Source organism: Manis pentadactyla, chromosome 3, assembly GCF_030020395.1.
Source record: "Manis pentadactyla isolate mManPen7 chromosome 3, mManPen7.hap1, whole genome shotgun sequence".
Taxonomy (NCBI): Eukaryota; Metazoa; Chordata; class Mammalia; order Pholidota; family Manidae; genus Manis; species Manis pentadactyla.
Window position 1 is genome coordinate 82,375,172 of NC_080021.1, and position 18,023 is coordinate 82,393,194.

The window sequence follows — 18,023 nt, forward strand, 5'->3', positions numbered from 1 at the left end:
CCTGAATGTAAGTCATGAAATCATAAAACCCCCAGAAAAATCATAGGCAAAAATCTCTTGGACGTAAACATGAGCAACTTCTTCATGAACATATCTCCCCAGGGAAGGGAAACAAAAGCAAAAATGATTAAGTGGGACTATATCAAGCTGAAAAGCTTCTGTAGAGCAAAGGACAGCATCAATAGAACAAAAAGGTACCCTACAGTATGGGAAAATATATTCATAAATGACGGATCCGATAAAGGGTTGACATCTGAAGTATATAAAGAGCTCGTGCACCTCAACAAACAAAAAGCAAATAATCCAATTAACAAATGGTCAGAGGAGCTGAATAGACAGTTCTCCAAGGAAGAAATTCAGATGGCCAACAGAAACATGAAAAGATGCTCCACATTGCTAGTCATCAGAGAAATGCGAATTAAAACCACAATGAGATATAACCTCACACCAGTAAGGATCACCACCATCCAAAAGACAAACAACAACAAACGTTGGCGAAGTTGTGGAGAAAGTTGAACCCTCCTCCTATGCTGCTGGTGGGAATGTAAATTAGTACAACCATTGTGGAAAGCAGTATGGGGGTTCCTCAAAAAGCTCAAAATAGACATACCATTTGACCCAGGTATTCTACTTCTAGGAATTTACCCTAAGAATGCAGCACTCCAGTTTGAAAAAGACAGATGCACCCCTATGTTCATTGCAGCACTACTTACAATAGCCAAGTAATGGAAGCAACCTAAATGTCCATCAGTAGATGAATGGATAAGGAAGACATGGTACACAATGGAATATTATTCAGCCATAAGAAGAAAACAAATCCTACCATTTGGACTAACATGGATGGAGCTAGTGCATATTATTCCCAGTGAAATAAGCCAGGTGGAGAAAGACAAGTATCAAATGATTTCACTCATATGTGGAGTATAAGAACAAAGAAAAACTGAAGGAACAAAACAGCAGCAGAATCACAGAACCCAAGAATGGACTAAAAGTTACCAAAGGGAAAGGGATTAGGAAGGATGTGTGGGAAGGGAGGGATAAGTGTGGGGATAAAGAAAGGGGGCCTTACGATTAGCATGTATAATGTAGGGCGGGCATGGGGAGGGCTGTGCAACACAGTGAAGACAAGTAGTGATTCTATAGCATCTTACTATGCTGGTGGAATGACTCTAATGGGGTATGGGGGGGTGTCTTGGTGAAGGGGGGAGCCTAGTAAACATAATGCTCTTCATGTAATTGTAGATGAATGATAACAAAAAATTATAAGACAAGTTGATAGACTGTGTACATATCGGAGGCGGCACTGTGTAGTCAATTCCCAATATTTCCCATTACTTCTAGTAGAGCCAACTCTAAATTACATAAAGTCATACAAAATACAAGGAATATTTGAATTTTTGGCTTTGGAAGGTGCTCTTTTAGTTACACTTAATGTAGCTGTAACTAATACTTGTGAATTCAGGGATATAAAAATAAAACTAGGAGACTAAGTTTGGTCTGAGTAGACAATCTTTGGCTATCTACCTAGTTTCCCAAACAATCTCTAAACTCTAAACACAATCCTGCTACACACTCTTAAGTATATTCTCAATACTAGCCTAGAAGAAATTACTCTCTCTCCTAATTCCCATTTTACATGCCCTGTACTGCTATCCACGTAGGTAAGCCTAATTAACTAACCACGGTCCCTCATTTTTTCTACTTTTTTATTTTCTACTATCACTTACTTAGACTTGCTCATCAATCTCTATTACCTATTCTATATTCTGTAGAGCTTAATGAGGAATTATGATTCTTCAAGGTATGAATTTTATTATTAATGAAATTTATGGGTAACCACTTATTTTACATTTAAACATGCATAATGGTTATTGGGTGCTGTAGAGACATAGGTTTCAAAAAAGTTGTCAGTGAATGGCATCACTTTAATTACAGTATGCACCAGGATTTTCAGAATTCACTTGTTAAACCTGGAATAAGCACAGTCAGTTTATGTGAGAAAAGACAGCCTTGAGTGACCTGTTTCCAAGTTAAAAGAGGGCAAGTTGACTCCAGAGTATAGAGTGCCATGAGTTAGGAAATGAATATATAACAAAATTATTTTCTTTAAGACAAAATCATCAGATTTAAACTCTAAATCTTAAGCAAGTGAGCAAAAAAAGAAATTTGGATGGAAACTTTGAAGCCCTTCCATCACAAGCACTGGTAAAAGTTTCATCCATGAGCCCTGCCTGGCTTAAAGTGGTGGTTGTAAAACATCACCTGGGAGTCCCTGGAGTCCCAAGATCCATCTGCTCATGGGGTCCAAGAGGTCCAAGTATTTTTGCTATAAAGCTCAATGTTACTTGCAATTTCCATTCTCATTCTCTTTACAAGCATACAGTGTAATGTTCCAGAGATACGGTATGTGATAACATCAGAGCTCTAATAGCTAACGTGATGTATGATCATGTACATTTGTATTTAAAATGTTTCAGTTTTAACTTCTAATGTCATGACTATCAATAGATACAACCCATTTAACTAAAAGTTCCTAGGAATTCTCAGTAATTTTTAATAATACAGAGGAATCCTAAGACCAAAACATTTCAGAATTACTGTTTTAAAATTCTACCGATATTTATTAGGGTATAATTACTTTTCCCATTTTTAATAATCAAAGACCTCTCTCCCTCTCTCTCTCTCTGTCACAAATGGCCAACAATGGAAGTTGAATAAATTGAGCACCCGGACTGTTCATTTCAGTACCGTTGGGTGAACACCTCAAGATGGGCTGATACAAGTCCAAAGAAACAAAAACTTCCTTTGGCTGTGTCACCTTCTGTGTTTTTCTTCACAGTGTCCTTTATATGAAGGGTCATCAAGCTGTGGCCCACAGGCCAAATCCAATCTGCCATCTGGCTTCGAAACAGTCGTCTGGGAGCAGTCATGCTTATTATTCACTTATGTCTTGTCTACGACTGCTTTCAAACTATTATGGCCCCACTTAGCAGATGTGACAGCACCTGGTCTCTCTCATTCTGGTTTGACTTAATGAGGTGTGAAGCCGGTAACAGGCCATGCTGGTGTAACAGTATGTAAAATAAGCTGTGTTTCTCAACGAGGCATGGCTTTTCTGACTCCCGTACTTCCAGCAGGAGTCTTTAAGAGCCTGTCTCAGCAGTACTGCTGCACACCAGCGAAGTTCTGAGTGTCTGCCATTTATGTATGGTTCTTCCAGGAAGGTATTGCTGTGTTCCCAGTTTTAAAGACAGTTATTTTTATTAGTGAGATAAATCAGTATGTAATAAGAAACATTCACGTACTAAATGTAATTCAGTTGTTGTAAAATATTCTATTTTTATTTATCATTTTTTACCTTTTTTTCTACTTCATTATGACAAGTTTAATTTGTTACAATGTGATTATAGAGGAAAGATACAACATTTAACTTAAAAATATTTTATGTACACAAAGATATATGGGATTTTAGGGGTCATGACTAAATGAATTCCTTTTCAGACAATTGAAATAAACACCATCTCAAATTTTAAGTTACCTACATTAGCTTTAAAAATAATTCTGAATATTGAACTATTAAGAAAGAAATTAAGAAAGAAAAAATACACATGTAAGTTATACACTGGTTTTCTTCATTGGTCTTTCAAAACTCCCTTATTCTAACTTTATCTATGGTAGACCACCAAGGGCAATTCACTATCTCAACTCTTACCTGGAGAAGAGTTTCGATTATTTTGAGAAGAATTTTTAATTCCCTTGTCCACTTTGTACATATCAATTAGTTGCCAAATGCTATGTGTAAAGAAAGGTTACAAATAATATTACTACTTTAGTACTAATTTGAAAAACATTTACCAAATAACATTCCTAAGAGTATTTTGGATAATAACAGGTAATACAAAGCCTTAATTAGCCCATATACTCCAAATTTCTAAGTATTACAAACGTTTTATTAAGCAAATAATTAAATATGACAAGCAGTAAGATAGTAAGGTGGACCAGTCATGAACTGAGGGCACTATAGCTCAGTAAATGAGTCAGAGTTAGCGTGCCATAACGGATGGATGTGTCTTGAACTCAGAAGGCCTAGCTCTCTAACCAACAGCTATTTGTTACTGGATAAGCTGCTTCTCTTCAATTCAACGTCTTGCTCTAGAAATTAGGGATCTTGCTCTAGAAAGTAGGGATCTTGCCGCCTCATTTTACAAAGTTGTTGCAAGGGTTTAATGAGCTACTATACCCCCAAAATGCTCAGAGGAACACTCAAGGAATGGAATGATTGCTCTTCAACTTGAAACTATTTTGGAATACCAAATAAAACCCAGTGGGTTTTCACATGTTCTAACAAGTTAGCTGCCGTGTTCAGAAGATGTTATTATTTTGGTTAACTGTTCTTCCTTTGTGGTAATTTAGGGGATAAGTAACTTATAAATATACTACCTCATTAAGTTCAATGACAGCATTGTCCCCTATCATTGTAGCTAATCACACCGAGGGCACAAAACAATAGAAGTCAAAACCTGTCGCCGACTGCTACTTTTTTCTCTCCATCTACTCAAACACTGAACTAGCAGGTCTTTATCTGAATGATGTTTCATCTCCATGTCATCTCCAGTTGACTTGAAAGACTTACCCCTACTCTTGTACATGTGGATTCTGATGAGACATGGATGGGGCTTAGCTCTCCTAAGACCAAGTAACCTACTTGAGATTCAGAGATTCCTGTTGAGTGGCTGGCTTTCTTGTGAGGAAGAATCTGAAAGTATTTTGAAACCTGAACTCCACTCAAGGCACTTTGGAAATTTTCATTATTATGGAAAACAGACCACTTAAGGGGCGAACCTTAATTATGGAATCTCAGGCAAACTGGCCCACTATTTAGGTCAGGGCAATATGGGGTCTTCCATGACCTAAGAAACCTGCTACCCTGTGGGTACAGAACATCCTAGGAGAAGGCAAGTCTAATCTCTTCCTGCAGCCTTATCTGAACCTCTCTGCTAATATCTGCAGCTAATGGTCCCACCTAATATCGGCAAACAGCACAGATAATATCCTCAAAGGGTGACTCATTGTGAGGGTCTCAGGCTAGGATGCAGGCTCTCCATAAGGCTTTTGAGGGTGTGCAGAAAAGTGTGTTGCTGAAGCTAGCAGGCCCAGCTGCCAGAACAGGGAGCTCATGCTCTGGAATAGTGGCTGAACATACAAGCATATGTATGTGAACTGAGAAAAGGTGTGGCTTTTCTAGTCTAGTGTAGATCACTATGAGGACAGGAATCTAGAAAGGCAAGGACATTCTGGGAGCAAAGGTCAACCAGGACTGCCTGCAGGGCCATTTCAGTAGCAATGCTGCAGCAGTACAAGCAGTGGAAACAACAGAACATAGAGTGTCCTTTCCCCAACCCCCTCCAAATGACTTATCAAAGAGCACTGTCTCTTTGGTCTTAGGGAAACCCTTGGGTTCTTGGAAAATTCAGGGGGGAGAGTATAGGGGTAGACACCAGGGAAAAAACCCAGGATTTTCTGCTATCCTGAACATGTCCAGATAACATGAGAAAAATCAGAGATGTGACATTATTTGTGCCCCATGCATAGCAGATATACATAGAATTAAATGGATAATGTTATGTCTCAAAAGTCCTGTGATAAAGAACTGGGCACCATTGCTACTAGTCTAGCTTTTTGCTGGGTTTCTGGCTGATGATGTGCACTATGTGTAGTGCCATTCCAAAACTGACTGAAACAAACTATGAAATCACCTGTTACATACTGAGTAACAGTTATTTTAAACATTAGTTCAGTGGTAGCTGGCATTTTAATGTAAATACTTACGTATTCAAACCTCTCTTATGAGCATAATTTTCGGCAGTCCATCCAAGGGTATCTTCTGAAAGGACATCAATATCTTGCTGAAGAAGCAGCCTGGCTATAACTGTTGATCCATTATCTATAGCAAGCATGAGTGTTGTTCTAAAATAACAGAGAAATAACTTCACCCTTAGGAACTTTGTTACTTAAATAACTAACTTAATACACTTTACCAAGTTAAAATCTTGCCTGTCTGTGTAGAACTGACCATGTTCATCTTTGTAAATTACCTCCAAGACTAAAAGGAAGGGACAAAAAGGAAGCCTTTTGTCCCACTTGGCTGTTATGTAGTAGAAGTTGCTACTTTAAAGTCCTCTGGTGGACAAGAAACTATAGTGAGGTCACTTTTCTGAAATAGGTGAAGATTTAAATGAAGAATCCCCCATTTCTTCCTTAGTCCGGTATATTATACTTGAAAAAGACAGAAGACTGATACATTAAAGCTATTTGCAGGCTTATAACAATAGTAGTAATAATGGTAATACTCATAGTTGCAGTTAAGATGCTAAGTATGTGCTAGGCACTAAACTAAATGATGTATCTGTAATCTTACTTATACACAACCACCCTTGAAGGATATATTATAATCCTTTTTTATATCAAACATACTGGTGCTGATAAGTAATGTTCCAAGGTCACACACCTAACAAGCGGGAAAGTGAGGTATCACACCCAGTCTTGTGAGAACCTAAAGCCCACCTCTTTTCTCTTTATCACCCACCTATGACTTGTCTTCAGTAAATGGAAAGTTTGTTCAACTAAAGCTATCTTTCTTCCTTCTACCATACCAATGAAAAATAAAAACATCAAAATATACTAGAAGTGAAAAAGGATAAAAACTGATGAGCCCATAGTATCTGGTAATAGTCATTAACAGTCACTTAGGAATAACCTAGTAACATCATTATTCTTTAAAGAAAGCAACTTAAAGCAAAGACACATCCAAAAGACAAAAATCAATTCCTTTTTATGCTCAACAAGCATCTTTTAGGAAAAAATGTATGTAAAGTAGAGGTAAAAAAAATACTATAAAAGCATTAAGAAGTCCAAAATTGGGTCCTTAAAAAGCCTGTATTTTATAAAAACCAATATGAAACCCACCCTGTAGCTAATCTAAAAATCATGAGCAAAAAAAGTCAGATTGCAAATGTCATCAGCTAATATTGTAAAGGACCCCTGCTGTATAGAATGTTGCCTAATCAGAATCATTGCTTTTTTACTAATGATGCATTGATATTTTCCACGACGTAATTATCAATTAATCCTACACTTAATCTTCTGATGTGTTTATCACGACGCTAGAGAAACATAAGGCTAAAAAAACAATACTGTACCTTTTTTTCTTATCAACAGCATGTACATTTGCTCCTTTAGTTAACAAATACTTTGTCATTTCATAGTTTCCTTGCCTTATAGCAAGCAAAAGTGGTGTGAAGCCTTCCTGTAAAAGAGCAAAAACAATTTATAATTTACAAAATCATATATTTCTAAACTGAATAAAAACTTATGAAAGATCCTCTGCCCTTAAACATATAATATAGAAGGAAAATAAAAAGTGGCCCCTTCCTTCTCAGCCCTCAGTTTTCACCTGCTGCTCCTTCTCTGGGAATGCCCTTCCTCTACACCTCTTCCACAGACTACCTGCAAAGGCACTCTCCACAACTCACTTCAAACACTGAAGTCTTCCAGAAAGCCTTTGCTTCCCATCACAGTATTGACCATGGTGTGCTGTACTTGCCTTACTGCTTCCCATCTAAACCAAGAGTTTCTTGAGGGCAGGGGCTATTTCTTAATCTCTCTGTATCTCCAAGCTTTAAGGTGTAGTAGGAAGTGCTTTAACTATTTTTACTGAGTTAACCGAAGTGAGTCTCTCTAGGGTACTGTTTCTTATAACAATTATTCCAAAGAATATGTATTTTACCAAAAGTTAATGACTATGCCGCAATGAGGATTCCATGTTCTATATTTGAGAAATATTTTAAAGCTTTGCTTTATATGTGTAGTACTAAAGAAACTGTTTAACTTTGCTTACTCCCTATCTGCCCAATACTTCTTTGTTGCAAACATTAACATTTGAGGAATTAAGTGTTTCAGGGATAGTTCTGACAGCTTTCCAGTAAAAATGAAGGTTTTTCCCATGTGTACAAAATTGCTTGATTTTTCTATCAATGGTGTCAGGTTCCAAGATGTCAATGTCAGGCACTACTGCTTCGAATGGGTCACTAGAAAATGGGCTCTGAATTAAAAGAGACAGGCTTCAAATGAAAGGATTGCTTATAACCAAATGGTCCATGGGTTTTGTCCTATAAGAAGATAGTTTTGTTTTACCTTTGCTGTTAGTAAGCTCAATATGAAATTTTAATCCCAATTGTAATGATAACCCTGGGCCCACTAAAAAATCTTTTTATTTAGGTTTCCATTTTAATTGCCACTTAAAATTGTATTCCATGCAAAATACGAATCAAATAAAAATATAATGGCTTATCAATAAAACTTCTAATACTGATCTATATGGATTATTTGTAGCATAATGGAAGTTAACTAAATCACTTGCATTTTTAAGGAACAATGCTGAGGGGAAAGATATAATATTGTCTACACTAAACAGATAACCTAACTGACTGTAACCATGATCAACCGCATTAGGTTTATAGACAGTCCAGTGGGGATAGGATTACCAATAATACATGTAAAAAAAAGTTATTTTTAAAAACCACTTATAGAAAAGATGGTGGCATAAGAGATGAGAGAGAGAGATCTTAAAATGACATATAATATGAAAATATAATTAATACAACTAATCCTGAAAGAGCAACAGGAAAGAAGGCTGTACCAGACTGCATACACATGGGAGAAAAGAGCAGACCTCACAGAATACAGTAACATACCTGACCCGGTGGGACCCAACCCCTTCCCCCACCCCAGCCCAGCAGAAGAGGAAGAAACAGCATGGAGTGAGTGGAAGCCTGGGACTGCTGAACACCTAGCCCTGGAGATCTGCTCTGGGAGCACGAACCTGCATTGTATGCTGCTCTGATTTAGTGCGGTTGGAAAGCTAAGACAGGCTGAATACATGCAGAGATGGAAATTCCAGCTGCTTGTGGAAAACAGGGATTCATATCTGGCTGATGTGGGTGGGCAGTCTGAGAGACTTCCTAAAAGTGAGAGGGCTGCTAAAGGGGCAAGGATTGCGCAGAGCTTACTGCTCAGGAGAAAGGACAGGTAGACAAAATTGTCTGGGTGCACTCTGCCCAGCAGGTTGGGAGCTTAAAGTATCTTCAGGCACTCCATCCCCTTGGCTATGTACACAGCTCCAAGCACCTCCCCCTACCCGCCATGATACACAGCCTGCTGTGTCTTACTCCCACCCGGCTAGCCTGCACCTGGCTCAGGATCACAAACCCGCAAAACTTGCCCTGCCATCAGGCCAGCCAGAGGGAAGCCCCGCCTACGGCAGCTACAAACACAAAGCATAGAGGCTTACACCTGTGTGTTTGGCCCACTGGTTTGGGCACTGGAGACAGGCATAGCAGCCTGGAAGCAGGAAACAGCTCTTTCCTCCCTCAAGGCACCAACACAGCTCTGCTGAGAACCCAAACATTGCTCCAGGGGCTAAACAGCTCCAGAGAGTAGAGCTTCTGGACACTACAGGGCACCACAGACAAACTATGAACTGTCAAAGGAACTTGGTTCAAAGCAAAATTATGAATACACCTGAGAAAGATTGAAATGAAATCGGCCTCATGAATCTTCCTGAAAGATATTACAAAATAAAAATCATTGACATACTCATGGAGGTATAGAAAAATATTCAAGATCTCAGGAATGAATTTAGGACGGAGATCAAATAGTTGAAGAACACAATGGAGGGTATTAAAAGGAGATTAGATACAGTGGAGACAATAAATGAAATAGAAATTAGGGACATGGAAGAGGAATACAAAGAAGTTGAGGCACAAAGACTGAAAGAATACTGAGAACTGTATGACCAATACAAATGGAACAATATTTGTATTATAAGGGGTACCAGAAGAAAAAGATAGAAAGTGTCTTTGAGGAAGTAATTGCTGAAAACTTCCCCAATCTGGGGAAGGAGATAGTCTCTCAGGCCATGGAGGTGCACAGATCTCCCAACACAGGGACCCAAGGACAAAAACACCAAAACATATAATAATTAAAATGGCAAAGATCAAGGATAAGGACAGACTAGTAAAAGAAGCCAGAGAGAGAAATAAGATCATATACAAAGGAAAACCCATCAGGCTTTCATCAGATTTCTCAGCAGAAACCTTACATGCCAGAAATGAGTGGAATGATATATTTAATGCAATGAAGAAGAAGGGCCTCGAACCAAGAAAACTTCATCTGGCAAGATTACCTTTTAAATTTGAAGGAGGGATCAAACAGTATCCAGATAAGGAAAAGCAGAGAGAATTTAGCTCCCAGAAACCATCTCTACAGTGTATTTTGGAGGGACTGCTACAGATGGAAGTGTTCCTAAGGTTTAATAGCTGTCACCAGAGGTAATAAAAAGGAATAGACAAAAAGTACAGAATATGATTTATAATATAAAAAGAATGGAAGAGGAAGAAAAGGAGGGAAAAAGAAAAAAAAGAACCTTTAGATTGTGTTTGTAATAGCATACTAAGTGAGTTAAGTTAGAGTCTTAGATAATAAGAAAGTTACCCTTGTACCTTTGGTAAACATGAATCTAAACCCTGCAATGGCAATAAGTACATACCTAATGATAATCACCCTTAAAGTAAATGGTCTGAAAGCACGAATCAAAAGACATAGTCACTGAATGGACAAAAAACAAGACCCATCTATATGCTGCCTACAAGAGACTCACTTCAAAATCAAAGAAATGCACAGACTAAATGTGAAGGGATGGAAAAAGATAGTTCATGCAACTAATAGGGAGAAAAAATCAGGCATTGTAGTACTAGTATCAGACAAAATAGACTTTAAAGAAAGACACAAGAGACAAAGAAAGACATTACATAATGATAAAGGGATCAATCCAACAAGAAGATATAACCATTATAAATATCTATGCTACCAACACAGGAGCACCTACATATGTGAAAGAAATACTAACTGAATTAAAAGGGCAAATAGAATGCAATGCATTCATTCTAGGAGACTTCAACACTCCACTCACTCTGAAGGACAGATCAATCAGACAGAAAGTAAGTAACGACACAGAGGCACAAACAAAACATTAGAATAGATGGACCTAACGGACATCTACACAACTCTACACCCAAAAGCAGCAGGACACACATTGTTTTCAAGTGCACATGGAACATTTTTCAGAACAGACCACATACTATGCCACAAGAAGAGATTCAGTAAATTTAAAAAGACAGAAATTGTACCAACCAACTTTTAATATCATAAGGGTATAAAACAAGAAACAAACTGTACAAAGAAAACTAAAAGGCTCACAAATACATGGATGCTTAACAACATGTTCCTAATCAATCAATGGATCAATGACCAAAGTAAAGCAGAGATCAAGCAATATATGGAGACAAATGAAAACACCACCACAACGCAACTCCTTCTGCGGGATGCAGAGAAGGCAGTTCTAAGAGGGAAGTATATAGCAATTCAGGCCTATTTAAAGAAGGTAGGACAATCCAAAATGAATTGTCTAAATTCACAATTATAGAAACTGTTAAAAGAAAAAATGAGTCCCAAAGTCAGTAAAAGGAGGGACATAATAAAGATCAGAGAAGGAATAAATAAAACTGAGGAGAATAAAACATTAGAAAAAATTAATGAAACCACTAGCTGGTTCATTGAAAAGTAAACAAACTAGATAAACCCCTAGCTAGACTTAAGAAAAAAAGAGAATCTACACAAATAAACCGAATCAGAAATGAGGAAGGAAAAATCACTACAGACCCCACAGAAATACAAAGAATTATTAGAGAATGCTATGAAAATCTGTATGCTAAAAAACTATATAACCTAGAAGAAATGGACAACTTTCTAAAAAAATACAACCTCCCAAGACTGACGCAGGAAGAAAGAGAAAATCTAAACAGATCGATTACCAGGAATGAAATTGAATTGGTCATCAAAATACTACCCCAGAACAAAAGCCCCAAACCAGATGGATTCACTGCTGAATTTTATCAGACATTTAGAGAAGACATAATACCCATTCTCCTTAAAGTTTTCCAAAAAATAGAAGAGGAGGGAATACTTCCTAACTCATTCTATGAAGCCAGCATCACTCTAATACCAAAACCAGGCAAAGACACCACACACAAAAAAAGAGAAAACTACAGACCAATATCCCTGATGAACACAGATGCAAAAATACTGAGCAAGATATTAGCAAAGTGAATTCAAAGATACATCAAGAGGATCATACACCATGATCAAGTGGGATTCATTTAAGGAATGCAAAGATGGTACTACATTAGAAAATCCATCATCATCATCATCCAGCAAATCAACAAAAAGAGGGACAAAAACCATACGATCTTTCCGTAGATGCTGAAAAAGGATTCGACAGTATTCAACATCCATTGATGATAAAAACTTTCAAGGAAATGGGTATAGGAGGGCAAGTACGTCAATATAATAAAGGCCATATCTGACAAAACCACAGCCAACATCATACTTAACAGCAAGAAGCTGAAAGCTTTTCCTCTAAGATTGGGAACAAGACAAGGATTCCCACTGTCCGTGCTTTTATTCAACATAGTACATATGAGAACTGTATGACCAATACAAATGGAACAATATTTGTATTATAGGGGTACCAGAAGAAAAGAATGGAAGAGGTCTGACCAATAAACTGACCAATACAACTGGAAAAATAATTCCCTCAATTATTTTCCTAGCCACAGCAATCACACAACACAAAGAAATAAAAAGCATCCAGATTGGTAAAGAAGAATTCAAACTGTCACTGTTTGCAGATGACATGATATTGTATGTAAAGAACCCTAAAGACTCCATTCCAAAACTACTAGAACTAATATCTGAATTCAGCAAAGTTGCAGGATACAAAATTAATACAGAGAAATCTGCTGCATTCCTATACAGTAACGATGAACTAGCGGAAAGAGAAATGAGGAAAACAATTCCATTCACAATAGCATCAAAAAGAATAAAATACCTAGGAATAAACCTAACCAAGGAAGTGAAAGACGTATACTCTGAAAACTACAAGAATCTCCTAAAGGAAATTAAAGAGGATACCTATAAATGGAAAATCATCCCATGCTCTTGGGTAGGAAGAATTAATATTGTTAAAATCGCCATTCTGCCTAAATCAATCTACAGATTCAACACAATCCCTAACAAAATACCGACAGCATTCTTCAATGAACTGGAATAGTTCTAAAATTGATATGGAACCATAAAATAACTCGAACAGCCAAAGCAATCCTGAGAAGGAAGAATAAAGCAGGGTGGATCTCACTTCCCAACGTCAAGCTCTACCTCAAACCACAGTAATCAAGACAATTTGGTACTGGCATAGAACAGACCCATAGACAGTGGAACAGAATAGAGAGTCCAGATATTAACCCAAGGATATATGGTCAATTAATATATGATAGAGGAGCCACTGATATACAATGGGGAAATGACAGCCTCTTCAACAGCTGATGTTGGCAAAACTGGACAGCTAAATGTAAGAGAATGAAACTGGATTACTGTCTAAATCCATACAAAAAAGTAAATTTGAAATGGATCAAAGACCTGAATGTAAGTCATGAAACCATAAAACTCTTAGACATGAGCAACTTCTTTATGAACATAGCTCCACAGGCAAGGGAAAACAAAAGCAAAAATGAACAAGTGGGACTATATCAAACTAAAAAGCTTCTGTACAGCAAAGGACACCATCAGTTTAACAAAAAGGCATCCTGCAGTATGGGAGAATATCTTCATAAATGACAGATCTGATAATGGGTTGACCTCCAAAATACAGAAAGAGCTCAGGCACCTCAACAAACAAAAAGCAAATAACCCAATTAAAATATGGGCACAGGATCTGAACAGACACTTCTCCAAAGAAGAAATTCAGATGCCCAACTGGCATGTGAAAAGATGCTCCACATCACACTAATCATCAGAGAAATGCAAATTAAAACCTCGATGAGATATCACCTCACACCAGTTAGGATGGCCAACATCCAAAAGACAAAACAACAACAAATGTTGGTGACGTTGTGGAGGAAAGGGAACCCTCCTACACTGCTGGTCGGAATGTAAATTGGTTCAACCATTGTGGAAAGTAGTATGGAGATTTCTCAGAAAACTAAAAATAGAAATACCATTTGACCCAGGAATTCCACTCCTGGGAATTTACCCTAAGAATGCAGGAACCCAGTTTGAAAAAGACATTGGTGCACCCCTATGTTTTTGGCAGCACTATTTACAATAGCCAAGAAATGGAAGCAATCTAAGTGTCCCTCAGTAGATGAATGGATAAAGAAGATGTGGTACATATACACAATGGAATACTATTCAGCCATAAGAAGAAAACAAATCCTAGCATTTGCAACAACGTGGATGGAGCTAGAGGGTATTATGCTCCGTGAAATAAGCCAGGCAGAGAAAGACAAGTGTCAAATGATTTCACTCATCTGTGGAGTGTAAGAACAAAGCAAAAAGTTAAGGAACAAAACAGCAGCAGACTCACAGAACCCAAGAATGGAGTAACAGTTACCAAAGGGAAACGGACTGGGGAGGTTGGGTGGGAAGGGAGGGATAAGCGGAAAAAGGGGCATTATGATTAGCATACATAATGTGTGTGTGGGGGACACGGGGAAGGCAGTTTAACACAGATAAGTAGTGATTCTATAACATCTTACTACACTGGTGGACAGTGACCTTAATGGGGTATGTGGTGGTGACTTGATCATCGGGGGAATCTAGTAGCCACAATATTGTTCATGTAGGTGTATGTTAATGATGTATCAATAAATAAATGAATGAATAAATAAAAATAAGCAAATAAAAAGGAATAAGTAAATATAAACCACTGATAAATTCTAACTTAAGTCAATCCTATTTCTGAGATTAATATATGACATGAACTCTACATTGTAAATTAATACAAACCATCTCAAAAACCTTGAATATTTATCAAAAAATACTATAAAATAGTGTAACATCAAATTGTAACCTCCAGTGTTTATAGAGGTGAAGTAGGTGACTCAAGGTAGTAAAGACCCCGGGTGGGGACAGAGGAACAGAAAAAGGGGAAGCCCTCTGCACAGCACACCTCAGAGTAGGCATGGCTCCACGTTGCAGATATGATTCTTTAAGAGAAGCCTGAAGCCCAGATTTCTACATGAGTCTCCTTCATTTTAAATATTGACTCAATTTATTGGGGCAAATTAAATGTATTCAGGGGCCACAGTTAGTCTATAGTTCACTTGTTTTACATTTCCCAGTGGTTGTGTTATAAAACAAATAGGTGTATGCAAAAATCTTCCCTTTCTTTAGTATCATATGGTTTACCAAAACATTGGGCCCCAACATGTAATAAAAATTGCTATTAAGATTCATAATACCCAGAAATAAGATCACTCCTACACTGTTGGTGGGACTGCAAATTGGTACAACCACTGTGGAAAGCAGCATGGAGGTTACTCAAAAGACTAAAAATAGAAATACCATTTGACCCACTAATTCTACTCCTGAGAATTTGCCTGAAGAAAACAAAATCCCTGCTTCAAAAACATATATGCACCCCTACGTTTATTGTCACACCATTTACAATAGCCAAAATGTGGAAGCAACCTAAGCATCCATCAGTAGATGACTGGATAAAGATGTGGTACATATACAATGGAATATTATTTTGCTTTGGAAAGGAAATCCTGCCATTTGCAACAACATGAATGCATCTTGAGGGTATTATGCTCAGGGAAATAAGCCAGGTGGAGAAAGACAAATACCATATGATTTCACTTATTTGTGGAATATAAAAAGAAAGAAAAAGAAAAAGAACAAAACAGCATTAGACTCATAGACACCGAGAAGCATCTAGTGGTTACGCAGGGGGAGCAAACTAGGCAGGCATGTTGGAGGGAGGAGGAGGGGTACTATAGAACCACCGTGCTGTACATTTGATAAAAACCAAAAATGATTCATAATACCGCCTCAAAGAATTTTTCCAATGCTTATGAAAGCTACAATCTATTTTTATTTAATTCTCCCAGATTGTTAATCAAATGGATAACTAGTTCTTAGGACTGCTGAACCTAAACTATTAAACAATTCCCATCTCTTTTGTCACTAACTACATGGATTTTGATATTTAAAATTGCAATTCTAATTATGCCAGGGCTCTATGAACGTAACAGACATACTGAGACACTCTATCACATGGCTTCAGCTAAAAAGAAGGTCCATGATTTACTACTATTGCAGTCGGAGAACCCTGCTTGTGATAACCAATTTGTTGGCCTAATGACTTTAATGATACCAAAAGATGCAAAATCCTTCAAGGGTCAGCCTCTATTTATTAAGACTATCCAGAAGCAAATTACTCAAGACTCTTTGAGTGCTAGGGAATAACTGATGGCTGGAAGGAAAAACGTGTTTTTGTTTAGGCCAACAGATATCGCCAGTAATATTCTTTTTAAACTTCTCAGTCACAGAGGTAGGGCCAGATGGAAGTCAGGATAAAATTGTCAGAAAGGAGAGAGCTGACGGAAGTAGTAACCTATCAAACTCCAACTCTTCTAGAGATTTCTTAAGTTTGTGAGATCTGCAAATTTATATATTACACTTATCCATTCAGTAGTTCTTAAGCAAGAGTTGTATCAGTTCCTCAAGGAAATATTTCCAAACATATATATATATATATATATATCTCCAGGCCTTACTGGACTTGGTTTTTTAAAGTTTCCCAGGCAATTCAATTCACCAGCACAACCCTAGCTGAGCACTGGTGCACTGGAAAATCACGTCATTCTCATCTCTCACATATGTGATCAATTCCTGCTATCACTAGAGGATTTTAACAAAGAAAGGAAAGCACAAGAGATGAGTCACTTAGCAAAACTGCATTTAATTTTCCTGGGTGGGGGCAGAACAGGGACTTGTAAGGAAATCCCAAATGTAACTTGATTTTGTTATTCATAAACTCCTCCCTTCCCATCAAGATGTTCTAGATCTGAAGGCAGAGTTTAGCTCTCATCTATATGGCTGTTTCTGAGAGAACAGGATATATCAGTTCATTACATCATCTTCCCTTGTTTCCCACCTCATCACCAACTGCTCCCTGCCAGTCTGGTTCCTCAGAGTCCTCCTAATGTTGATCTCTAAGCAAATATACAACCCATTCATCCTCTTTCCCAAACAAACAATTATTTTCCCTCAAGGCTGAAGACATCTTGCCTAAACAGAGAAAAACAAGAAGGAAAAGGCAAACACAAAAAACCTCTTCTTGTTCTTTCCCTTCGTGTGCCCAAATTCCAAATTGGCCTCCGTATTTCTGATTGCTCTCTCCTTTTCCCTTTCCTTTTTGCCTCTGAAACTTTAGCCAGTGAAAGAGGAATCGCTTTTAAATAAGTCAGGTTTTTTTTATAAAACAGAAACTCATCAACAGTAGCCACAATTTCAGATTATAAAATACATTTCTTTTGTTTTCTTTTTAGATATAGCCTGTTTCCAAAGCAAACTTGGCTTTCCTGTTTTGCTTTACACCAATTAGAAAAAAACTTGGGTGCGGAAAAAATATTTGAAAGAAAAGCTGTACTTCAGCAAATTCAGTGTTTTCACAAACATCTGCCATAAACGCATGTTACAAAGCTGTACTCTAATGCTTTCTTAGAAGAGTCATTACTTTGAGTGAAATCTTAGTTATTTCAAAATATTTTCTGTCAGGAAATGCTTGATTTTCCAAATATGTAAAATTGATCCTAACTATATTAACCTGTCGGGGCTGCCGCATGGGAGGTAATGTACGTCCAGAAGAAACATCAGGCAGATCAGCTTCATCATCACCTGTTCCCTACATACAGCTACAAGCCATCGAGGAACTGCACGAGGCTGAGCAGGAACTACTCTGTGATGTGAGAAACCCTAAGGTGGCACACGGCTGGCAGAGCAGCTGCCAGTACAAGGGAATTGCCCTGCTGATGTCAAGGTGTGACCCAAACCCCTCACTG

The 18,023-nt window shown here is 37.8% G+C and overlaps 1 protein-coding gene across 1 annotated transcript in view; it reads right to left on the reverse strand.

The window, feature by feature from the left end:
• LOC118929212 (ankyrin repeat domain-containing protein 26-like) overlaps positions 1-18,023 on the reverse strand; it is a 95,155-nt gene that overhangs the window by 29,003 nt on the left and 48,129 nt on the right. Inside the window, exons 8-10 of the mRNA XM_057499337.1 lie at positions 7,200-7,306; positions 5,830-5,967; positions 3,713-3,792 (exon numbers count right to left, since the gene is read on the reverse strand). Of these exons, the coding sequence (XP_057355320.1) occupies positions 3,713-3,792; positions 5,830-5,967; positions 7,200-7,306 (325 nt within the window). The remainder of the gene's footprint in view (positions 1-3,712; positions 3,793-5,829; positions 5,968-7,199; positions 7,307-18,023) is intronic.